Source organism: Falco cherrug, chromosome 5 (genome assembly GCF_023634085.1).
Source record: "Falco cherrug isolate bFalChe1 chromosome 5, bFalChe1.pri, whole genome shotgun sequence".
NCBI classification, from domain to species: Eukaryota; Metazoa; Chordata; class Aves; order Falconiformes; family Falconidae; genus Falco; species Falco cherrug.
The window spans coordinates 79,843,714-79,868,999 of NC_073701.1; the positions used below are offsets into that span (position 1 = coordinate 79,843,714).

The 25,286-nt window shown below is 38.0% G+C and overlaps 1 protein-coding gene across 2 annotated transcripts in view; it reads right to left on the reverse strand.

Annotated features, from left to right (window-relative positions):
• The window catches only part of TFEC (transcription factor EC), a 39,650-nt gene extending 14,986 nt beyond the window's left edge, over window positions 1-24,664 (reverse strand). Inside the window, exons 1-4 of one of the 2 annotated variants that reach the window (XM_014282042.3) lie at window positions 24,532-24,664; window positions 22,171-22,266; window positions 4,085-4,199; window positions 3,157-3,210 (exon numbers count right to left, since the gene is read on the reverse strand). In XM_014282042.3, the coding sequence (XP_014137517.3) occupies window positions 3,157-3,210; window positions 4,085-4,199; window positions 22,171-22,266; window positions 24,532-24,612 (346 nt within the window). In that variant the 5' untranslated portion in view covers window positions 24,613-24,664. Of the gene's footprint in view, window positions 1-3,156; window positions 3,214-4,084; window positions 4,200-22,170; window positions 22,267-24,531 lie in introns of both variants that reach the window. The other variant, XM_014282040.3, reaches the window with a different exon arrangement.
• Between the last annotated feature and the right edge of the window lie 622 nt (window positions 24,665-25,286).

Below are 25,286 nucleotides of genomic sequence, written 5' to 3' on the forward strand. Positions count from 1 at the left end.
CATTGCTTTGAGCTATTTCTCTTATCCCTTGCTTCTTGGAAGACCTCACCTTTGGCTCAATATACTAATGCTGCTGTCAGACCACATCTGGACAGCTTGGAACATTGGCAGAGTGGATACATGTTCCCCTCTTCCACGTATGGAGTTATGCATTTAAAGTCTGATGTCCTAATTTTGAATATAAACACAAAACCCCCGGCAGAGCTAAATTAGAAGTGTGCAGCCAAGGGCGGCCTGGTGGGTCTTCCTAGCCTGGCTTCAACCTTCTCACAGCCATATGAGCGTATCACTTTTGGTCTCAGCCCCACCACATAGATCACGTTGAGTTCTTTTTCCAACACATAAAAGTATTTTTTCTTCTTGTCTGTGTGAGGGTCTTGGGTTTGTGCAGCAGTCTGTTATTTCCTCCCTAGCTGATTCCTGCGCAGGGAACTCCCTAGGTGGTATTATTTACCCTAACAGGGTGCTCTGCCTTGGTGAGACATACTATCTTATCTTACTTTCTGTAGAAACACAAATTTCACTCAACAGATTAAAGCATCTCAGGTTTTGTATTCATGATTCACTTATTTATGTTATAATCCTCCTGAGTGTACTGTTAAGGGACCCCTTGCATCCCAGTGGCATGAATGTGCTGGATCTCTGTAGGAGAACACAGTGTACAAAAGCACATAGCAACTGAACAGTTTAAAAGATACATTTCAGTTGTGTTGGCAAAACAACGGCAGGGCAAACAGAGTTAAAGCATGTGCCTTAATTACATAGTCATATGGCATAGTAGCTGTTGTTTAATTCATGTTTATAACATGGAAAAGCTCTGCAATATACTTATCAAAAAGTAGTCAACTAAACATTGGCTACAAATAAGGCAAAGAAAAAATTTTCTTTCTAAGTGGACACTTACAGAATTCTTTCTCTTTGTATTTTTGCAAGTTTTCCTGATAAGAAACTTCCAATGGTTCTGCTAGTGGATTCGGGGGGAAATTTTGGAAACATTTCATAGAGATTTCCTAATTAATGTCTGTTACAGTTCCAGTGGTATCCTGTGTTATTGATTTATTAAATTATAAAGTATTAAATTATACCAAAGCCAAACCAGAAAAATATTTTTCAAACTACACGGACAGGATGACCATATAACACAAAAATTACACTATAATTCTTAGTCTGGAAAAACAAACAAACAAACAAAACAAAAAAGCACCAACAAAACGCATTTAGTAATGATTTAAACTTGCTGTTACATGAAGAAGGGGTTCCATTTCTTAAATCTAAATACCTTTTCATGGTTTCTTTGAGGGTCTAACCTTTCAAAAGGAACTTTTTTCCTTGTTCCTCATTGGTATGAGAAGGTACAAGAACATTTCAGTAAAATGTGGACCTTAAGTCAACACGAAACATGAATGCTTGTATAATTCTGGTCAAGTTCCAAAACTTGATTTTTCAGACCATCTCTAAAATAAACCCCATACTCACAGAAGAGTAAATCACACTAATACAGCCTTTATATGTAATGCATCAATATGTCCAAGCCATCAGATAGCAGAGCTATCTTCAGAGAGACTTTGCGCTCTGAAGTATACACCTGGAGCCAAACCAGAAGAGATGCTGCACGTCTGCATGCTATCATCATGGCATATAACCTTCAGTTCAGTTGCCAGTGGTGAGAGACAGTTCTCAGACATGTCTTCTGTGGTCAGGAAGGATGATCTCAGAGCCAAAACAAACAATGGAGGCAAAGTAAGGCCTGGCATCCCTAACATATACACGTGCCTGCCTTTCCCCTCGCAGTTCCTGACAACTCCTGTTTACCACCTTTCCTAGTCCAGCAAAAACTCCCTATTCCTGCCCAAATGAGACAACTGGCATCTGCACTGGCACCTCAGAGATGTACTAGCAACAGGTCTAAAAAAACTACATGGTTTGTCTGTAATCCACAAAAAAAGTACAGACAGAAATAAGGATGCCTCCTGGAAAGTCTAAGTAGTAGAAAGTTGTCCGCAGTTGTTGCTAGCACATTGTACCAGTGGATGTGTAATTCCAGGTACATAATTTCAAGGAAGTAAAGCCATAAATCCCTCTAAGATTACCAGAATAGCCAAAGAACCAAGATATAAATAAGAGAACAAAGATATAAATAGTGGCTATTAACTAATTACCAATTATAGAATCATAGAATATCTCAAATTGGAAGGGACTCATAAGGATCATCGACTACAACTCCCAGACTATTTCTGCTGGAAAAAGTGGAAAGGAGGACTGGATAATGCAATTGCTTTATTCAACTCTTTCCAAAAAGAATCCTTCAGGTTTTCTATTTCAAATTACTTTTTAGAGGGAAAAATTGCCTCGTTTTATAGGTAATCTTTCAGCAATAAAACAATTTTTTCTTCTATTCTGAATAAACCAAAACATTATTTATTTTTATAAGTTTCATATTTAGACACTGAACTATGAATTTTGTTATGTTCTAAGCCTAAACTACAGAAAACTGTTCCTCTAGGACTGAAATGCCTAATGTCAGGACAGGGCTGCACTGTTCCCCCAAAGGGAAGCAGAACTGTATCCCACCCTGCAGAGGTTAGGGGGCCTGGGTATCACAGCAGCGTCAGAGCACTGAGTCACCCAGTCCTACCCTGATCTCCTTTTATGACCAACGATTTCTACAACTTTAAATGCTTAACTAGTGTTTAGAAGTTGTCTGATATCTTCTGTAAATATTTTTTTCCTTCCCATCACCCACAGAGAGATACAGCCTCTCCCTTGGGTGCTTCGGGAAGGAAGGTGTGAAGTCTGCATTTTCACTGTGCTTTTTCTCATTACCTGCCTCCTTTCTTGTCTGTTTTGCCCTGTAATTCTTAAAGACAACATCAAGTAAAGTGTGCAGGATACTTGTACAACTGTAGAATAAAACCGTAGTAGCAGGAGGTGATATGGAAAGAAATTAACTACAATATGCAAAATATTTTGAAAGACAAAAGTGGAAGGCAGAAATTAATTTCAGGGAAGAAAGCTCTGTGGTTAGCTGTGTTTGCAGACTGAGTTCAATTTGATTACCCTGGTAAGATGCTGATCTAGAAGAAGAGCAGAGACATGGTAGCTAATGTATATTATCTTTGCATTCCCCATATATTCCATTAAATGAGATATACTTACTGAGATTGTGGTTATCCTTTTTTTGTCTCTCCTTTGCCATTGCTCGTGTATCTGCTTCTGACAGAAAGTAACATTTATTAAAGCAGTCCTTAAGTTGCAATTCCAGTACTTCTTTCACTTTTTCAAAATAGCCTCTTGTCACAAAGAGCAGCCTTCTAGTCTTTTTACTTCATTACTCTTTCTATTATTAAACAAGATCATAAGCAAATCTATATTCTACCAGTACTAAATTTTGAGCAAGTCTGGCAAGTTGCTTAAGATTTGGTTTTTTATTGCACATTTTTTATTTAAGAACATAGAAATGCCATGGAGGGGTGTTTTTCTCCAATTTGCTGTATTTTACATGAGGATAAAACCTACAATAAACTAATGTGAATATGTATTTGTATGTCCCATAATGCAGGAGTTAATCAGATTTGTAAGACATTGAACAAACTCACTGTTTCCTCTGAGTGACACTAATAAATTGTACATGGTTGTTAGCATTTTTTGGATTAATTGTATGTAACTTTTAAAGTTGTTAATCTACTAATATAGATTTACCTTGAATAACCTTATTGTAAGGTTTTAAAAGAACCATTTGTTCCACCCTGGAACAAATTTAATGGATGATAATTTATTTATGCTGTTGAGCAGGAGCCAACATGGGGAAGAATCTACTATGTTTCCTAAAATAATTAAGTTTATTAGAAACACGATATTCATAAAAAACAGGGGGCAAACATGGTTTCTTAATTGCTAAACAGAAGAACAGAAATAAAACATTTTTCTTGGTCTTTGTTATTTTCCTTAAATAAAACTACAAACTGGAAAATGCACAGGAATTTAATTATGGACATCTATTTCACGGGTAAGATTTTTTCAGCTTTTGAGAGACACGCCGTCACTTCTGCAATTACAAAATACTAAAATATCAGAGTTCTTTTACCTGTGAGTTCCCTTTTTACTGGTAGGTTAGCTGGGCAAGAAGCATTTGTGAGACCCATATTAGCTGGTGCCATTCCCTGGTCACTGTTATATATATCCAAAATGCTGCTAGATAGCTTGAGGGGTAGGGGGAGGAAAGAACAATAAGAAAAAAAAAAGTTAAAGACTTAAAAGATTAAAAAAAAAATAAATACGAAGATCAAATATCTTTCAAATATCTTTGTATATGAGTCTGGTGTTCTTCAGAAGGAGCTGTGTATGTGTGTCTATAGGGAAAGCTTCTGTTATATAGGATTAAGTAAAACTGAAAGTGAAAGGTCACAGTCTGTCACTTCTCCACAAGCAGCTTTCTGAGTGCCCCTTGTGTGGGTTTCGGATGCAGAGAGGTGGCACGGTATGGCCCCCAGTGTCTGTTCTTCAATTACTTCTATACCATATTTTCCAATAACAGCATTACCACAAACGCACTTCAAACATTAATTAGGCTGAAAGTAAAAATAACCACCTTGCTGGTTTTGCCCTACTCCCCGGTGATTTTTTAACCACATCACTGAACTCCGAATTGGTACTTCATTCATACTGCGCCTGGTTTAGCAGTATAAAGACTGAGAGACCCAGTTAGATGCAATAGTTAAAATTAGAGTGGACAGAACATCAGACTACGCTGTAAGGAAAGAAACTGTGCTGTTGTCAGGATAGACCAGATACCCTAATGGTTTTAACACGCATAACATTTATGATCATGTATACCATTATCCTTATTACCTTCCAAAATGCAATATAACATTCTTTAAATAAACCCATGGAATGCACTTACAGAGAAGGCTAAAGTATGTGTCTATGGATTCCAGATAATTACTCAAATATTACTTTTACTTGAACAATGTTACATATCTGAAATAACTGTAAAATACATGGAAGATTAGTAAAGAACAGCGCAGGGTTTGCTCACTTTCTATGACTGTATAACCAACCTTTCAGCATTGATCATTATCTTATCTATATTTGTACGTCCATGTGAAAATAACTGTGTAACAGGAGTGCAAGTCTAGATTCCCAAAAAAGGTTTGCATTCTTACTGACTTTTAAGGCAATAGAAGCAACATTTATTTTCATTTTATCATGTATATAAAGTTTGTGCTGTCTTTTTTTTAATTATTTTTTCCACCAACACACAAGAACTCAAAAGTAGAGTTTGGGTCCACCTGGCCAAGAGGAAAAAAAAAAAAAAAAAAGAAAAAAAAGAAAGAAAAGATGAAAAAGCAGGTGAAAAAAATGTGGAAAATTGTTGGTAAAACTACTGACCTGAGACAGAAAAACATGAAAGGAAATCAGGAGTTATTTAAGAAAATTGTTTTTCATAGACAAGAAAACATGTTTTTACAGATCTGCCCTGCACCCAAGGATCCTGAAACATCCTGGAATTTTTCAGGGAGGTCATTAAGCCACAACCATAGGTCTGCTGGGAAACTTTTATTAGATTCTGATAATCTTTTTTCTTGTAGAGACTATGAGTTTCATTACAAGTTATTTTCAATGGAGACACTTTCCCAGTGACTTGTCAGTGTGAAATTGTTCCACAGCAGTGATTGCTATATTTTTATATTAAATATGAAAATTTAAATGTTTTGTGTTTAAATAATGATTTTACTAAATTAACCAATAACTTTACTAAATTATCTGAGAACCTAGTTTGTGTTAAATTTCCCCAGTTGTATAACCTACAATGAAATGAAGCAATCAAGATTCTTTTTGAATACATAAATAACATGCTCATATTTAAAGTAGAGGTTTATTACTTAGGAGAGCTGACAATTCTTAAATACCAGTAGAAATCACAACACCAAGTCAGTTTTGAAAATCTGCTTACATATTTGATCTCTCAGTGAAAATACCTTTTAAAAGAATGTTTGGAATTCAGTTGAGTATTATTCAAGAACAAGCTATGTTTAATATGCAGGATTTGAACGCTAAGCGTATTCGCACGTTAAGCACCTTTGTTTCATTCCAGAGTGGTAAACTGACAAGTATTATAGAATTCACTGCAGTTTTACCTTTGTATTTTCTTTGTTCCAGGGATAGTTTAACTATACTGCAACAGTGAATTCATATTAGCTCTAGACACATATTTAATTACTTCCTGCACTCATGTAAATGAATTTGCTTTATTGAAATTATATGAAAAAAAAAAAAGACTGATATAAAAAACCGAGAGTCAATGCAACTTCTACACTTATTCCAGTGGACTTTGGATAAGGCTGTTATATGGTTTAGGCTACCAGTTTTGTGAAATGCTAGGAAATAGTAATCACTGAAAATAACAGAGCTTTGATCAGCCTGGTCTAGTGGAAGGTGTCCCTGTCCATGGCAGGGCATTGGAACTAGATGATCTTTAAGGTCCCTTCCAACCCAAACCATTCTGTGATCCTGTGATTCTGTAATAAATAATTTAACAAATGAGAAATGCATAACTATTATATATTACATATTTCACACAGCTGTGTACACGAGTTCAACAACTTCATGAAACTGGTGGTAATATTTTAACTTTAGAAGATTATCAATACCATGAATGAAAAAAATCAGAATTGTAAACCACAGTTTGACACAAACACATGAGATACTTCAGTGATTACTTCCAATTTTCAAGCGGTAATTCACCTTTATCCTTGAAATATAGTTAAATTTCCATAGTCTATTCACAGAATTATGAATTCAAACAACAAGGCCCAAATCCAAGAGGAAAGGTCATGAATGGCCAACTTAGGTGGTAGTGAAAAAATAATACCAACACACCTGAAAGTTCAGAAGTGTGTGAGGGTTCAAAAGAGGGTATGTATACTCAACTTAGAACCACAGCTAAACATTTCAGTTGAATTTGATTACACTGTTGATGAAGGTACTTCCATCTAACTCAGCCGGCATTGTTTGGAGTTATGAGTTCACATGCCTCCTTCCATCGGCAGAACCACTGGGGCAGTGTCATCCCACAGAGCCACGGCTGCAAGCAAGTACCTGTCCATGGTCCATGTCTGGCTGCGCTAATGCTGAGCAGTGAAAGGCAAAAAATATTTTCCCAAATGTCCCATATCATCTTTGTCTTACACAGACATTCTCCAGCACTTTTCCCCTCATCATCTGGCAATTTTTATCAGTCATCAAGAAAACAGAGTCATGACTCCGTGTGGAAACAATGAAAATGAAACTCAAACCAAAGTCATTCATCTACTGATGACTACAATGATGTAACTTCACTAGTTAGAATGTTTCACTGTGTTAATCCAGAAGGGACAGGCAAGGAAGGAGAGACACTGGGTTAACCATGTATGTTAGGGAGCGTTTTGATTGTCTAGAGCTTCAAGATGGTGACACAATAGGGTTGAGTGTTTATGGGTAAGAATCAGAGGGAAGGCCAACAAGGCTGGGAGTCTGTTACAGACCACCCAGCCAGGATGAAGAGGCAGATTAATTGTTCTATAAGCAGCTGGGAGAAGTCTCACAATCACTAGCCCTTGTTCTCAGAAGGGACTTTAACCTATCAGATGTCTGCTGGAAATATAACACAGTAGGGAGGAAACAGTCAAGGAGGCTCCTGAAGCGTGTGGAAGAGAACGTCCTGACACAGCTGGTGAGGGAGCCAGCTAGGGAAGGTGCCCCACTGGACCTGCTGTTTGTGAACAGAGAAGGACTTGTGGGTGATGTGATGGCTGGAAGCCGTCTTGGGCGTAGTGATCACAAAATGAGAGTTGTCCATTCTTGGAGAAATAAGGAGGGACGTCAGCAGAACTGCCACCTTGGACTTCCAGAGGCAGACTTTGGCCTGTTTAGGAGATTGGTTGGTGGGGTCCCTTGGGAGGCAGTCCTGAAGGGAAAAGGAGTCCAACAGCACCATCACACAGAGCTTACAAAATTCTCACCCGTTTACCAATCTTGAAAGCACTAATTTCTGAGCTGCAGAATCTGTCATTCCAATTGAAACATTCACAGGTGTGACAAACATGACCATTCTTAATAATCCATAGGTAGGATAGCCATGGGGAACAGAAAATTGTAGGTTTGACCCTCCTTAAGTCTGTTATCATTCTCAGTCAGTGTGCTGAGGGACTGAGGAACAGAATAAACAGCTTACTCTTCTGGCCATAAAAAGTTCATACAAAAAAAAAAAAGGTTCTTTTCTTCATACCTATATCCCTTCCAGACTTAGGTTTGCTGTCTCTCTTCGACATTTGGGTGATTCTGCTCTGTACAAAAGCAGTTGTGCCAATCACGCTATTAACTGCCGCCTTCCTGTGCATTTAGTAGAAATCCCAAGTATATTGTAACGGCCACTGTGATCGATAAGTGGCTTCTTGAAGGACAGAGGCACTGGTGATCTCCCTTTGGCACACTGCCTTCATTCTCAGCTAGCCAGCACAGCATTTTCACACTGACTGTAGGGTAACATGGGTATAAAGCACCAGTAAATTAGACTAACTTTGATAGTACCTTTGTTCCTACAGAAATGGTGACACATGGCAAAAGTCTGCTGTGAGTTAGTGTGTGAGGAATAACTCTCAACGTTAGGATTCAGGATCAGGAGAAGAAATAGGGGTGATTAATCTGACCTGTCTTGGACACTTAGAGTGATCTGATTCACCTCTGTTTCTTCTTCTGGACTCCAAAGAAAGCCTGGGGTGACTGTTGCAGGCTTTCTACATTTACCTTCTCATGAAACCTCACTGTGCTCCTAATGTGAAAATTTCCAAAATTTTAAAAACACATTAAGAACAACAAAGAAAATCAGACTGGATCTTCTTGACAAATACTCACATTTCTGATTATGGGGGAGTTTTAAAAATACAAAGCCAGAAATGTATTGAAGTATTTTGTTGAAACTCTCTACCTGAATTTGCCCTGCATTGATATCAAACATGGAAAATCCCAAGGAATTTCCTTGCTAATGTTACTGAACGCTGAGAACAATCTTAAAATAGAAGTTGGCCAATTTTGACACAACATGAGGCAAGATAAGGCTTTTGTCTGTCAAAGCAGGAGGTCCTTTAAGAAAAGTAGACACGTGGGAAATAATGGATTTTTAAATTACAAGATTAAAATATATAGCGCAATATATTAAAAATTGTGTGTCAAAATATAACTAGTTGTTTGGACATGCACTGAAACTCCATGAACCATAATGCAATTTACTTCTTACAATGTCATGTAAGCGGGGAAAGAGTTTGCAGTACTGAAGCTTCAAATAGCTTCCAGTTCTATATTACAAGATAAATATATATATTGACATAATCTTAAAAAATCCAACACAATATTAAAAGCACAAATCATTTACAATGGCATAATTACAATGATATATGTACAACGATGATCTTACACTTATATAGAACCTGATCAAACCTGATGAATCCCAAAACACTTTAAAAGTCAGGCTGATTACACTGCATCAAAAGCATGTTCTTGCTTTCTGTTTAGAGATATGGAAACACAGACATTTGGGTATGAAAATTCATAAGTCCCAGGAAATAATCTATTTATCCTGCAGGTGTCATAAGCTGTATTGGTTCACACCTGTGTTGTCCTGAGAAGTCCTGGTAAATCACATAATTTCCAACCTTTTCATTCATGATACACAAATTTATGTATGCGTGTCTCAGAATTTAGATGCAAGTGTCCCGTAAGGGGTGAGCACACACATATTAAAAACAGGAGTAGATAATTAGCCATTTTTCCTATTTCTAAAATACAGCCAGCTGTGGACAAAAGATTAACAACCTTTAACATAGCAAATGGTTATGTGGGAATAACCAATGACAATGTGGTACAGGAAGAGAATAATACCATATCTAATTAAAACTGCAAGGAGAATTAAAGAAAGCAGACCATAATTAACGAAGTTAACATTTGGCAAGGACACTGGGGTTAATATTCTTCCTTTTGTATAAAGTGTCATGGGATCTTCAATGCCTGTGCGCAAAGACTGGAACATGAGAATTTCCATTCATGAGGCTCCATCCTGAAAGATGCTCAACTTCGAAGCTTAGACCAATTATAAAAGCAAATTTCAGTTGAAGTACCTGATTGAGTGCCTGGCTTAAGCTCAGCTGCACCTCACAAGAGTGTGACCTTATGCTTGTTGGAGGTGTCCAAGAAAAGTATTGCAAAGGCCTCGTCCAGAGCAACTTCTTGTATCCAACACTTAGGTCTGAACTATGCAGGTGGGTTTGTGTGGCAAATATTAAGGGTTTGTTACCTGCAGGGATGTCTAGCAATGGACAGCTATGATCACAATTTGCAATCTCTAATGCCAAGTTAAGCTTTTTTTAAAGGAAAACATTACTAATACAAGAAAAACATTGCTTTATTAAGGGAAATCGTGGCATTCAAAATCCCATACCATGGTACCTTATGGTAACTATGTAATTTCAAGGAAGACTTAAACAAAATAACATTTCCTTGCCTTCCAGGAATGAAAGAGAAAGATTCTTAATGTGGGAATAAAATATATGGATATGGTTGTCTATGCTTGTTTACCTGTAATTCCTAGACAGCTCTATGTCACAGTAGTGTTCACTTACATGATCATATACCATTGAAATATTTTTCCATTCTGGCTAAACTTTGCATGACGTGTTTGTCTTACAGTAACATTCGTGTTCATAAGGATCATGGCTCTATCACTGTCAGTGTTGTACATCTAAAAAAAAAAAACAGCCCAACCTCTTCTGAAGTCAGCTAGACTTTCCTTAAATTAAAAATTCTGCTGAATGCAGTAATGCCAGTGTGGACTAGAGGCATTTCCTGGATATTGGGTTCCTTTAACATATCATCACATAATCCATTTCATAAACCAATAATGTTCTGTCCAAAATCAATTAAGTTTCACATCTCCAATAGTTTAATTTGGAATATGTTCCAAAAATTGAATAATCAAAAATCACTGCTGAAAAGCTTTCATTCTATTTCTATTCTTAGACAAATTTTATCTTGGTTTTGTATCCCTTTAACTTATTTAGTTCATTGTTTTAACTTTCCCATGGGATTATTGTGACTGACCATAGCTCCTTAAGGCTTTGGTCTGCTAAGTTGAACAGGCCATGCTTCTTTAGCCGGACTTTTCATACTATGATATGTCCGAACAGGGCTCTCACTGCCTTTCCTACTTTGAGTTAGTTTTCCTGAAGGGTAGAAACCTTAATTTGTCTGCAGCATCCTAAAAGTTTTGCACCCAGTGAATTCCACAGTGGATATTTCCTTGTGACTCTTGGAAATCTCTCTTGTGATGGATCCTAAGATCATATTTATCTCATTTTTGCAGTCCTATCATTTTGATGGCTTACAGTCATCCTCTGAGCAACTAATGTAACCAGATCTTTCTCTGTCATCTCCAGTTAATGAGCTCTCAGCTTACTGCAGACATTCCTGTTATTAGTATTTAAATGAATGACCTTGCACTCAGTACTATTACATTCCTTCCATTTATACTGTTCTGTCACCACAGTCCTATAATTCTTCCTCTATGATATCCTCATCCTCCTTTGTATTGGCAATACTTTCTACTTTTGCTACCTCAGTAAATTTCATCAGCATAAATGTATTTTTTGTACCAAGGTCACTAATGAAAATATTACATAAACTGAGGCTGAGGACTGATTCTTGGAACACTTCATTAATATCTTCTCTTTTAACAAAATCTTCATCCCATCTTTAGCTTGACCCTTAACCTGAAAAAAATCCTGTTCAGTTGCTTTCTGTATAATCTGTATTGCATTTTACTAATATGCATTCATAAAAGAAGACTATAATAAAATAAACCCTGGATAACCTAGCTAGAAAGACTAGTTCCACTAGCAAACAGCTCTCCATGCATCGAAAAGGGTGTCGCTAATCATGGAAGTGATGGAGGGTATGTACATTTTTAACGAGCAGACACCTTACATGTTCTAGTTGCCTAAAATACCTAGGATAGCACGAGCTTTTCACCAAAGGCATCTGGACTGTCCTGACAGGTCAAAACAATTCACCAGCTATCCTGCTGTCCCTGGAGGGACCTGGGAACAAGCAGCAGGATGGATTGTCCTGTTAGTGGAGGCTTATTTCCAGCTACCATTTCTCCCGGGGTCTTATTTCCTCACAGTCACATTCACAAGCCCAAGTGTGTGATCAGAAGGGTCAAGATGCCCCCAGGAAATACGAAGGTCAGGACTAGATTGCCTCTGCCAGAGGTCCTCATTCTGCCCAGGTCAGAAGAGGCCATGAAAAAGAGGGCAAGTCGGAAGCAAGCTGCAGGAAAAACTTCCTTTGCTGCCCTCTTTTCCAGGGTTAATCTCTGCAGACATGCAACTCACTGAAGGTGCCTACATGCCTATATGTCTCCTGCAGTAACAGAAATATGGCATACATCCAGGGTAGCTGTGAGTACAGACAGTTCTGAGGATCATTGGCCCTGTTACACATGGTCAGATCGCCCGCACTGCACCTGCAGACTTGGCAAACTCAGGTAACAGGGAAGGTAACACACATCACTTGCCACACGAAGAAACCATGTAGCTGCCTAACCTGAAAGGTGGAGTACTGTATGTGCACAAGAAAATTTCTTTTGCTGCCTGCTAAGAGCTAGTACTTGCTCTGACTGTATCTAGGCTGAAGTGTTCACATGTGAAATATTAGTACAATACTTTATCCTTTCCCACCCTAAATATAACCCACTTAAATCATGTTCTCATGAACCTAATTGATAGCATCACTTCAAAGAACAGTTTTGTAAAATGAGGCTACTTCTTCTTAGCCACAAAAAATATATTAGCACCCATCCATTTCAAAGTGGTTCTTGCTCATTCATTTTAATTAAAAAATCAAAGCAGTGATTTTACAGAATTTTTGTACTACTATCCATTTTTGCACCCCAAATGTAGAAATCTAAATTTTGAACTGCATCCACAGTCCATTTTACAGTAAAAGTTTGTTCAGTATTTGTGTTGAGACATAAAAACTACATACTTAATTCCTTCTGCTTTCTTTCTTGTTTATTCATGACAGTTAAAAAACCCCTTTTTTGCATCTTTGAAGTTCACAGATTAACTTCAAAATGTGCACTTAATTTGGCCAAATATGAAATAATCAATAAATGTATAGTAACCCAGTCATTGCGAATGCATTTTCTAAATAGCAATATCTGGTATACCAGGTGTTTCCAATTTTTGCCAAGCAGAAAATGGGTATTTCTTGTGTGTTTTAGTAAATTGTGACATTTCATCTAATTCAAAGGTACTGGAGACAGGATGCATAATCTCGTGGGTCAATACAAGTCCTGTACTCAGAAGACTGGTGTTCAACCTCTGCCTTTTCTTTTTCTTAAAGAAAGTTGAACAACATAAGCTGTGATACATTTTTTCTTACTAAGGATGTGTTTACACTGTCAACTGTGCAAAAAGGTTGTACTATATTGATTTTAGAGTCTAGAACAAGAAGATGCCATTCACAGCTAAATGGTTTAGGTCCTTTCATATATGCAATACAAAATTCTTATATTTGAAAATAGATGGATTTTAGCAATAACTAATACCCAAATGTTCCAGTTCCTCTTTTTATTATCTGAAGAGAACAGCAGAAAAGCTAATGCTTCCCTTTCAGACTTGTTTTCCTTTGAACAAATTGTACTCCTTCTATATTTATCTTTAACATGGTTCATAATTACACACTCCTCAACCAGGGACTTAATGTTCAGATATATTATATTACATATTATATATTATGTATGAAAACCGGTTCATTTTTTATCTTCAAATAATGATCATCATGCTAGTTCATTATTCATCAGAGAAAAATGAACTCTGTTCATATTCCCAGTTACAGTACATTCCTGCCCTGATCATACACATAGAAGTCCATTGTCTAGATAAATGTCTGATCAAATATGACCGAGCAAAGGAATTTTCTGGAGAATCAGACTTTTGCAGGAGAGTTCTGTTCTTTCAGTTATCATCTCTTATGCCGGTTTTATCTGTTCTTGGCTTTTCTGGTTAAAAAACAAACATAACAGACACAGACCAAAAGTGAAGTGATGTTGTGATACTGTCATCATCCAACCTGCAGCTGGAACTCATACATTACAGGAGTACTGCCCAACTAACCTCCGGGCTCTGAAACCCAGACTGCAATTAAATGACAGCTCTATTAGCTGTTTTACTAAGATTATTTCACAAGTAACACCAGCTAATGAACTAATGCCTGTTTCCATCCGATTTCTATTTCTCTGGCTACCATACGTAAATGAATATACCAAATCATTCAAAGTCTTCCTCTAAAAGCAATGCACAAATGTCAGCACAAAACCACAAGAAAAGTGAAAAACTGAGGCCAAGGGACAAGTGAAAACCAGATATTATTTTTGCAGGATTAGAATACGGGGCATTTTCTCTTAAATACAGATTCTAAGATCTCTATTATGAGTATTTATATCAGATATATATATTCTATGCTCTATATTATGTCCTCTTACATTCCACATATCACCTAAGTATCTGAATACATTACAGTAAGGGATTTACTGATTTCTGTGATCTAGTGTGTTCAGATGGATTAACATGCACCATGTAGAGTTTCGCTTTGGTTGGAATTCCTTTCTGTAGCAGTTGATTCCAGATAGGTTCACAAGTGTTTATTTCTAGTATAAAAATAAGTGTACTACTAAGTAACTACTTCATAAACTACTGTACACCTATAGTAAAGGTCATAGAAGGCCATGGCTGATGGAGAAGGAGGTGCTAGGAGAAGCAGTTGCATCTTTCAGGAGGTTATTTCTCAAAATGACCTTCAAGAAATCGTTGTTTTCCACAAGTTAGCTTTATCTTGCAGTAAGGAACTCGACTGTGCCTGGAGAACAAAGTGGCCACTGTTGTTGCACCTGAGCTCACAAGTCTCTTATTCAAGCTATGTAAATGCCATTGACAGTAATTCATAAAATTTAGCCCCAGAAGCAATCATAACCTATAAGCTACAGACCTCAGGGAGCTTAATGTAGCCTTCTTTATTACCCATCATCTACCAAGGACTTCAGGTCTTGCATTGCTGGATGCATACAACACTACAAGACACGCAGCAGGGTGTGTGAATCAAGGCTTTGGGATAAGACAGAATCTGCCTGGTAGCCCGAAATAGCAGGAATTTGCTTGCAGATCCTGCTGCACAGGAGCTTAAAATTAGTGAGGAGTGCATATTAGAAGAGTTAAAAACTTGTTTTATCTATCCTTTTCTCTTACCTCTGTTCAATGTTATGCTCTGTAATGTGTGTTACGCTCTGAGATGAAGACTTTTGTATGAAGTACTTACATACAAACAACTGTTGATTTTAAAATAACACTTCCATTTATGTCTATTTCCAGAAGAGGAAAAAAAGGAACTTTTCCTCCATTTTATAGTTATGAAAAAATTTACTCCAATTGCTTGAAGCTTGAGTCTTCTGGCTCCCTTCAGCCAGAGAGGACTACTCCCAAAATAAAAGAGAATTATTAGACATTGTGCTGTTAAGAGTGTTAGACAGAGCTGAGCTATGTAGACATTTTGCACAGCTTTGGAGTGCTGCAGCTACGCAGAAGTGGACCACACTTCTCCTGACCCAAGTATTGTATGCTTTATGCTACGAAAACTTTTTCTACAGCATGTGGCAAATTGCTAATACTCATACTCGATCTATCTGGAGTACTTAGAGCCGACGAGAGAGCTGTACACTGCCCATTTCATCCTCAAACTACTATATTGTGTGAAACACTGGAAACAAACCTTCCTCTGGCATCTGTATGACATTCAAAACAGCGGTGGCAATGATAGCAAAAGACACCTCCAGCTGCAAAAAACAGGCCTGAGGAGTTCTCAACTTATGCATGTCATTGTTAGCTGTCTGCAACTGAAAGACACAATTTCCTATCTAGCACCTTTATACTATTGAAGAAAGACAAAGAAAATATTTGCTCACCAGTCTTATTTTTGAGGAGCCTATTATTTCCCCAATAGCTGCAGACCGTTCCTTCTCCTTCATTTTTCTTTTTTATTAAACTTGCAAATGATACCAGGGAGTGCTAGACAGAAGTTTATATACTTAGGTGAACTTTGATTCTTCCCTGGACTTTAAGACTAATCTAGTGTAGAATGTGATTGACAAAGCATTTTCATTGATGTTATGCAGCCTTTTCAAGTTACCCAACCTAAGCAAATGAGGTTGTTAATGTTTACTCTGGCCCTTTCTTTAAAATGATTTTGAACTTTAGCAGATTTTACAAACTTACAAAGGTTGCCAAATGACATCAGTATTCGCTAAATGAAAAATACTCATGATTATGCAGCAGGGGGCTGCCTAGATAAGCAATACTATGTGCACCTCTAACGCAAACCTGGTTTTACTTCATGATTGAATAATCACAGCCATTATTGAATAAAATACTTTGGAGGGTACCTACCTGAATTTCTTTCTTCTGTATGATTTCTGGGATGGGACAGACAGCAGTTTTTGCAATCCATCCAGATAGTAACCATCAGTATTTGACAAATAATTAATACAAATACAAATTATTAATGCCATGATGAGAAACTGTGACCTCAAAGACCTTGTAATAGCAGTGAGATTTCACAGACAGAGTGCACTGTGCTTTTATCAAGTGTCTCCATAAAATCAAATGCATAGTTAACAGATTTAATCAGAACTTTATACCATCTGTAGTTAACAGAATCATAAAAATTAAAGAAGGAAAACATCTATCCTGTCCTGTCCTGATCTAACCTCTACTCCATGCCTATCCAACACAAGATTTTTTTCAAATGCCAAAGGAGCTCAACAAATACAAGTGAGCTACAGGGCAACTGAGGATTTTCTCTGTAAGCTCTTTTCCTGCAAGAGTGACAGAAGTGGAGTAATTCCAACTGACTTGCCTCCAAAGTGGACTGGAAGCAGATCATAGCTCCCAATCTTAGTGAAATAGGGAGCTGAGCATATGAAATGGAGACACAGAAGCCACACAGGATCCTTCCCGAGGTGACCTATTGCAAGGCAACACCTTCACCCAGCACTGTGGTCCCCACTCTGCCACTGTTCCCCATGCCTGGCTGACCCCCCAGCTCAGCCTTGCCATCTAACAGCTAGCAACCCCCCTGCCTTTCAGCATGCCCAGGTGATTCTGTTCTCTTCTCTGTTAGTGATTTAATTCTTTCTTTTTTCAGCATATAAATACCATATACACCAAGTCAGATCCAAAGGAGAACTGAAGAAATTTGGTTAGCTGGACAAATAGACAAAGTTCCCAACAACAGATTCATTGCTTGTGGCAGCTCTACATCTCTGAGCTGATGTGGACTTCAAAGTACCAATGGCACCATAATGATTTCAGTATGCACTTAGAGCTGGAGCTGCTGGAAGAATTAATGCTGCTTTAAATCTTTAAGTATTTCTTTCCTTTAAAGGAAGGAGCCATTTCGGGAACTGTTTTGGAGATTTTTTAAAAAAATAACTTGTTTAAACCGATATTTGCTCCAGCCTTATCTAGGACTACCATGGCTACTCTATTCCCTGAGTAAGAATAACTCTTCAGATCACACTTACAGTGCATTTATCTATCCATAATAGTAAAATCTATGCTTTCTATTGGTTAGAAGTCATTGTTTTCAGGAAACGTTCCTGCTTTCAAACTCATTCAAGGGATAATTAAAGAAAACATTTCTTAAATATTACAAATTAATCAACATATAAACATATTTTTTTCTTGGCTCTATTTAGTACTGGACGTGGTAAAAACTCAGTGAAAAGGTTTTCCAGGGAGAAGCTTTCCATCTTCTCCCAAGCAATCCAAAAGGAACTGCTCCGCTTTGTTTAGTCATTCAATACCTGCTACTCCAGCAACAGTGAGCCTGACTGATTCAACATATCACTGGTCGGGCCACTGCTGGCAACTTTTTGAAGGCCAGTTTTATGTTAGTGCTCTGCCCCGAGCACTACTCTGCACTACTCCTTCACTCTCAACACCAGCCATCTAATTGCTACAGATTCTCTCCCCCCAGGCTTCTTCAAGAATACTTCTGAAAGCTCTTTTCTTGTGCATCGGAACAAATAATAACTGAAGGTCCTTGGAAATCTTCATAAAATTAAATTATTTTCTGGCTGATCCCACCCAGAATGGTGTAAAATAAGCCCATGCCATTGCAGAACATTAATATCCTCTCATTTTATTCTCATTCCAAACCAGTAAATTTTCTAACGCTTTTGATGCAAGTTTTAGTGGGCTGCGTGTCAAGTAGAGGACATTATCCCAGTAGCTGTACAGTGATTATCTGGGTTACAGCAGTTATTTCTGAATGAAAGTACTGGTAAAATGCCAAATGTTTTCATAGAGATCACTGTTGTGCTTGCTAAATTACTGGGTTGTCTGGTGAGTCCTAGGGCTGTATACATGCATTTAGCAAAACAAAACAACATTTAGTAACAAGTAGAGGTTCACTAGGTCACATGCTGTCAAATCACACCCTGAAAAGCACAGAAATCATATTTTCCCTCGCTCTCTTTACTGGAACTAATGCTTTCCACATCTGCCTTAATACAGCACGTTTCTTAAACTTCCCTTTTTCAGATATTAATAAAGACCACAGTTTTATAGAAATGACCCTAAATTTTTAATGATGATGTCATATATGCTTTACATTAACAGACCTGCACATCTACATTTCCTGGTTTGAACATTTGAAAGTTAATAAACTTAAAATTTATTTTTTACATAACATACATAGCGTTTTACAAAACGCTACAGAACATTGGATAGATTGTGAGGATTTTCAATAAGAAAGTCTTGTAAAAATGGAAAATGTTTGCTTTTCAAATGTCTGTCACCATATCTGACATACATAACATTAGTTCACTTCTAAAACTCACTCTTACATTCTTTGTTTCATTTTTTTAAAGATTCCTATAAGGTCAGGAAGAAACCTGTTGTTCCTAATATGATACTTAAAGAATAAATACTATCCTTACAATATAGATAAATATGTTGCTGTCTGTTAGTAAAGAGTTTCATAAAACTAAATTATCATGACAAGGAAAAATGAGTTTAAATTGGTGTCATGTTCAAGGGTATTACATCTTACCTCCTCCGTGGTGAACAAACAGTTGTTATCAAACGATAGTTCATAAGAATAGCTATGATTTGATTTCAGTTATTTTTTCTGGACAAAGATGGAACTGGGTTTACAAATACTTTCAGAACAATCAAGACCTCTTGCACATAGGGTGGACCTAGTCTTATACTTTAACTGAACTTCTAAAACATTACTATAAAAAGTAGGTTGCTACCATTAAGGTACTGTTAAGAGCAATAGAAACGCAGCCAGAGAAGTCCCTACTCTGAGAAATTCTTAAGTTGCCACCCAAAACCAGAGAGTTTCATGAAACTATGAATTTGGGTCCAAACACAACAAAAGCCAGACAATCCACTCTTCAGAAACTGTAATTATTTTAATGAGAGATGGAGGAATGTTCTTGTTTTCATTTCTCTGACTCTACTAATACATGACTGTAATCCATTAATTCAGGGTCAGCCAATAAGCCTCTAAGCAGTTATTCATGAGTGGTCTCACAAAATTCAATGTCTTCATTTAATGTGCCACTAAAATGGTACATGGGTGTATCTAACCAAAGCAAACACTAATTCACTGCAGCACACAACAGGTAGCACTGCAAAGTCCCTAATCTCAGCCAGTGTTGAGAAAAAAGAAAAACAAAAGAAAATGGCTTCATGAATTTGGCTTGTTCAAGAAAAGATTTTGCCAAAAAAACCCACCTGAGCCTTATATGACATTGTGAAAACTTAGAATGTCAGATTTTTTCTGAATTTTAGAGAGATTACTGTGCACGGTTTGGGCAAATTCAAAACAATGCCAAGGAGGTGCAAATCTAAGATGAAATTCTGTCTAAAAAAAACTTAAGCATGGCACTGGAGAAGTGTAAAGAGGAAGCAAACAAGCAATCAGCCAGGTACATGAGCAACTCAGTCTCACTTGTGATCTCACTTACTCTGTGTTGATGGCAGGCACTATAGCCAAGCACCTTGGGCAGAAGCACATGAGAGGTAATATAAGTCTTTAAGTACAGCACAAACCTCTTCTCAGGAGAATTAGATGTTCTTGCACTCCCATTCAAGTCTCCTAGGCCAACACTCTTGTACTATATACATTTTAACTCAGATAAAGAAAATGCCATTACATTTAATGTGAAATGAAAAAAATATTGTCTCAAATACTTATTAGAAAAACTTGCCTATCTATCATTCTCCATTGCATAGCTTATGACCAAAATTTTTGCAGGCAGATTTAGGATGTTACCTGAAAGATGCCATAAAAGCATAAGTCCTAAGCTAAATGCCTGAAATCACCTCCATATGCCTGTTAATTTCATGTATTTTTTGAGTACACATTAGCAAAAGAGAAAACAGAAGAGGCAGAGACACCGCTTGATTGCTTCCACACTGATGCAGCTCGCATGCCCTGTTCAAAGCAGGCTGTATTTTGCCATAGTATTGCAGAGAGATTTGGAAATACAGGCTATTCCCTGGTTTACCTAGCAGCCTGGTGATTTCCTCAGCACAAACAAAAATCTAAGTACGATTGCTTGGCCCACAGGCATTGCAGGAGTCTTCAGATCTTTGCAAGTAAGATACCAGTTAGACCTAAAAGTTATTGCATATTTCCATGCTCATCAGGGGTTGGGTATTCAATACATTTTAGAGAGAGATGTCCTTCATGGCTGAAGATAAAGGCTAATGAGGCTGGAATTAGCATAGATTAACATCACCCAGTTTTAAAAGGTGTTGAGGGAGTATGATTCTAATCCAAAACCCCGAATTCGTGCCTCTCATCACCATCCCACAGTACCACACCTGAAAGGATCCTCCCCTGCCTCAGGTTAATTTGAGCCAAAATTTTAATTCACTCCCCAGGGAGCATCTCTTTGCTGTATTCTGTACTGAGATACAGTCTAACTGTATTAGTTCTGTAGCTGGCATGCAAATGCCAGGTATTCATGGAACTATCATTTGCCATTGATACTGGAGTGGGCAACACAGAGGCACAGAGATCTTATCTCATAAGGTAATTTTGTAGCCAGTGATGTTCTGTGGTCAGAAAAAGTTGCTCCTCCAGTGGGTGATTAAGAGCAAGCACCTGACTTTGTATTCTGAAATGAACTTTGTAGACTGTCAAAACCTGTGAAAGTCCTTCTGCCCTCACCAGAGTGCAGTTTCCCTTTATCAGTACTCATTTTAAGGTCCTGAGGGCAAAACCCTGTGGAAAACAATTCCCAAGATAAATTAGGGTTGAGAGGACAAAGAACATCCCTTCTACAAAGTATGTTGCTTTACAGTTATTGATAGGTGTTATTTTCACAAATAACAATGCACTATGTGGTGTTGTGTCCAGAAAAGGTCCGTCCTTCCTCTGCAAATGTATAATGTAAGTGGAAATGTAAGTAGCCTTACTTAATCCCCTGTCATTTCTTTACAAAAAGTCATTACAGAATTTTAATGGTTTGCTACGTTTGTTCTTATAAAGCATTCCATATGAAAAGTTACATTTCGCTCATTTGTCCTTGAAATTAATTATTCAGCTAAGTGCAACTTGGCTTTATAAAAGCCAAGAAATAGAACCCATCCTTGATTTAGCATTTACTGAAGAAACTACTGTACTATAGAAACTGTTACATGGGGAAAGTTTTACTTTTTTTAGATGAGGTAGAAGGATCTTTAAACAAGACTTTAAAAAGCCATCTAGTGTCCAGAGACTCCCCTCATCCATAGTCCTGCCCAGGAATTAGTAATTCTAATGTGCTACGCACCACACCTGGTGCTGGACTAGAACCCCAAATGCTGTTCAGACCACTTCAAACAGCTGCGTCCTACTACGCTGGGATCCTTTCCTGTAATATTTCTTGACAAAAGGACAAGCAACTGAAGAGAAAGGAGAACAGTTCATTGATAGTACTGCTTTAGCCTCTGAATTCTGGCGTGTGCTTGAATCACTCAATGAAATTGTTATAAACAGGAGGACAAAATTCAACAAAATACTTACAGTTCTTTGCATTAGTAGAGGAGTTTCAGAACAACCTATCCCTTCATCATTAAAACTTGATTCCATATTGATTATGTCTTCAATCACCTCTTCCATCTGATAAAATAATATTTTAAGACCAATCATTACAAGTAATAATGGAAACAATGTTATTCTGAAAATACAGAGGAATTAACCTTGTGTGTTTATTACAGGGATAAAACTGAATTTCAGAAGTTTATATCTTAAAAATCAAATAACTCAAGCGCCTTTACACAATATTCACATCTTTCACTTCTTGTGAAAACAGTTTTTGTGGTTTAGCAAGTTTCTTCTTCCCTCCCAGACACCAGCTCATTCCCCTTTTTTAACCCGTTACTGCAACACCAAGATGAGGTGACAGGAGTGCATTACTAAGTTGTAACTGTGATCTGTCACCTTCATCAAATGCGTTATATCCGTGGCGTACTGTTGCGTTTGTGCAGGAAGGCTGAAAGGAACCGGTGGTTCCGCAAGAGTGTGAGTCACTCGAGATTTGGTGTTACTGCTCTCAAGTTTCAGCCGGCAGAGGTTTGCATTGTGTTTGGCATACACTGGTTACATCTCCAGGCAGCCTTCTGGTCCCCCTTTTGTCCTCATCTGAATCAAAACCTACTGAAACAGATGGAACAGCTAATTAATGACTAGGGATGAAGCAGTGAATACTTTTTAGATATCCAGATGTATATAGGTTTGGATAAGGTACAGCATGAGTTTTCAGTGATAATTTTGGTCTGATACCATTCACAAAATAACTTTAGGAAAGATCCCATGATGAACCTGTCACCCTTAACTCTAGTCTGCAGGAACAGCTGATTCATGCTCTGAGGCTTTTCAAGCCGCTCTTGAGAGCTGTCTGAAGAGCTGTAGCTGAAGGAAATTTAGAAGGTCCTATGCAATCAAAGAAAGGATCACACAGGCCAGGGACCTTTCAATGCAGACTTTGGGGCCACGTGGCCCAGCACAGCTCACCCATGCATTCTTCTCCCTCTCTAAAAACCAGACATGTGCAGTCCCAGGAGTTGTGCCCAGACTGATCTAGGAAAGTGCTGTCAGGGACAAAAGGATGCCAAGAAATGCCAGCGATTAGACAATATGAGCGACTACAGTTCACTGCACCAACCTGTGTGTCAGGTCTATATTATTTACTAATATTACTACAGCCTACACTGAACCACAGGGCACATCATACTAGGAAATTACACCGTGACAGTCACCTCCTCGTGGCTCTGGGACAGGGTTATTCAAATCATTGGAAAGATGCCTGCAAGGATTTTGGACAGTGCCAACTTTTTCTTCTAGTCATCACCAATCACAGTTCAGGAGTGTGGTTTACAAGCAGCTGTCTTTCTTTCCAGCACAAAGAGTGGTATTTTCTGGTTACTGCTGGTCAGGTGCCCAAAGTGCCTGAGAACGGCTGCAGCGCGCTCACTTGCTACCACTGAGGTGACTGCAGAGGCCCTCCACAAAGGCCATCTAAAACAATCTTTGCAGACCGGTGGCTCCAGTCATCCATAACCCTGGTATGAAACGTCAGTTGTTGATGCAGAAGGAATGGAGGGGCCCCAGAGGAGGTCTCTAGCGGGTGTCGGGTTTACTTTTTTCGGTTCCCTCATGCTTAGCTGCATAACGCTCAAATGGGCCACAGTGTATTTGTAAGATTCTTCTGTTCTGTTAAAGCCCAAGATATGATACAGCATCTCCATTTCTCATTTCTGTAGGAATTCCCCTTTCACCTAATAAGCAGCCTCTTTTGAAATCTGTTGAAGTATTAAAGGCCATAATGATCTACATCTCACGCTGTCTGAGAATCTGACATTGTGTAATAGCTGTACCTCTATTAAAATCGATGGTGTCACTAAAGTTAGCATATCTGTGCCAATTTACCCAAGATAACCCATATATAAATATATCAGCTAACTGAAAAATGAATGAGCAATTCAGTTACATCTTTAAGGTAATCAGTATTTAACTTTGTTATGCAGCTAGTATAATACTGTTAGGTAAAAATAACTCTCATCCGAAAAAAAATAAGTTTTGCATTGCTATGTACACATACAAAAAACATACAGCACTATATGATGCATAGATAAAATGATACAACAGTACTTTCTAACTGGCAGCAATTTAGAACCCTGATCATGCAATAAGCTAATCACAGGTATTCAAGGGAATCACCCACATAATCTAAAAGGATTCAGGGAGCAAGTGCTGGCATCAAAGGCCCCATGAAAGTAAGGAAAGCCAGCTCTTGCCCACTACTAATATGAGGTGGGTCTTCTAACATTTTTATAGAAGCATGCAAAGCCCGTTTCCCCATTCCTTTCACCAGCCCTGCCCTACCGCATTTTCGTGTTCGCCTCCGAGGGCCAGCAGCTTGGTAACAGGGCTTTCTGGTGTGCCAATATCGCTGACTGGAGGCATGTGTCCGTTTCTTAAAATGGAGCTCACTCCTGCAGGCTGGATTGTGTGGGAGTGGGAGAGGGAAAGCGTCTGGCTGGACAGCTTGGTATCAAGGGTCAGGTACTGCTTCACCTGGTGCCTCTGGCTTTGCTGTATGTGGTATCTAGACTGATTTTCCAAGTGTGTTTGTACCTGGGAAGGAATGGAAATAATTGCTGAAGTTTCAAGTTACCAGTACCAGTATTTGCCCAAAGGTTCACTCTAAAAAACTTCAAAGCAATAGATTCAGTTTTAGTAACACATGGTTAGAATTATTATTAACCTTAAATCTTTTTTTTTTTTCAGTTTTGCACCCTTACACATTTGTGTACTGTTTTCTCCTAACACAGCTGAATAAACCCTCTGAATAACAATAAAAGAAAAATAGAATTAGAAAAGGTAAACATGATCCTGAGAAAAGACCAGAAGTACACTACACATTTTTCTCTTCTCTTTTAAGAATGATCTCTGTTGAAATCATCGATCACAGCAATCAAATCTACAGGCATATTATGTACTCTAAAATTAGTAGCACATTATATTTACCTTTTCGTACTTGAAAGAGTAAATAAAAGTATAAAGAAAAACAATCCAACCAACTTCAAGTAATATCAACAGCAGCAGACATTCACTCCTACCTAAATCCACATTTGGCT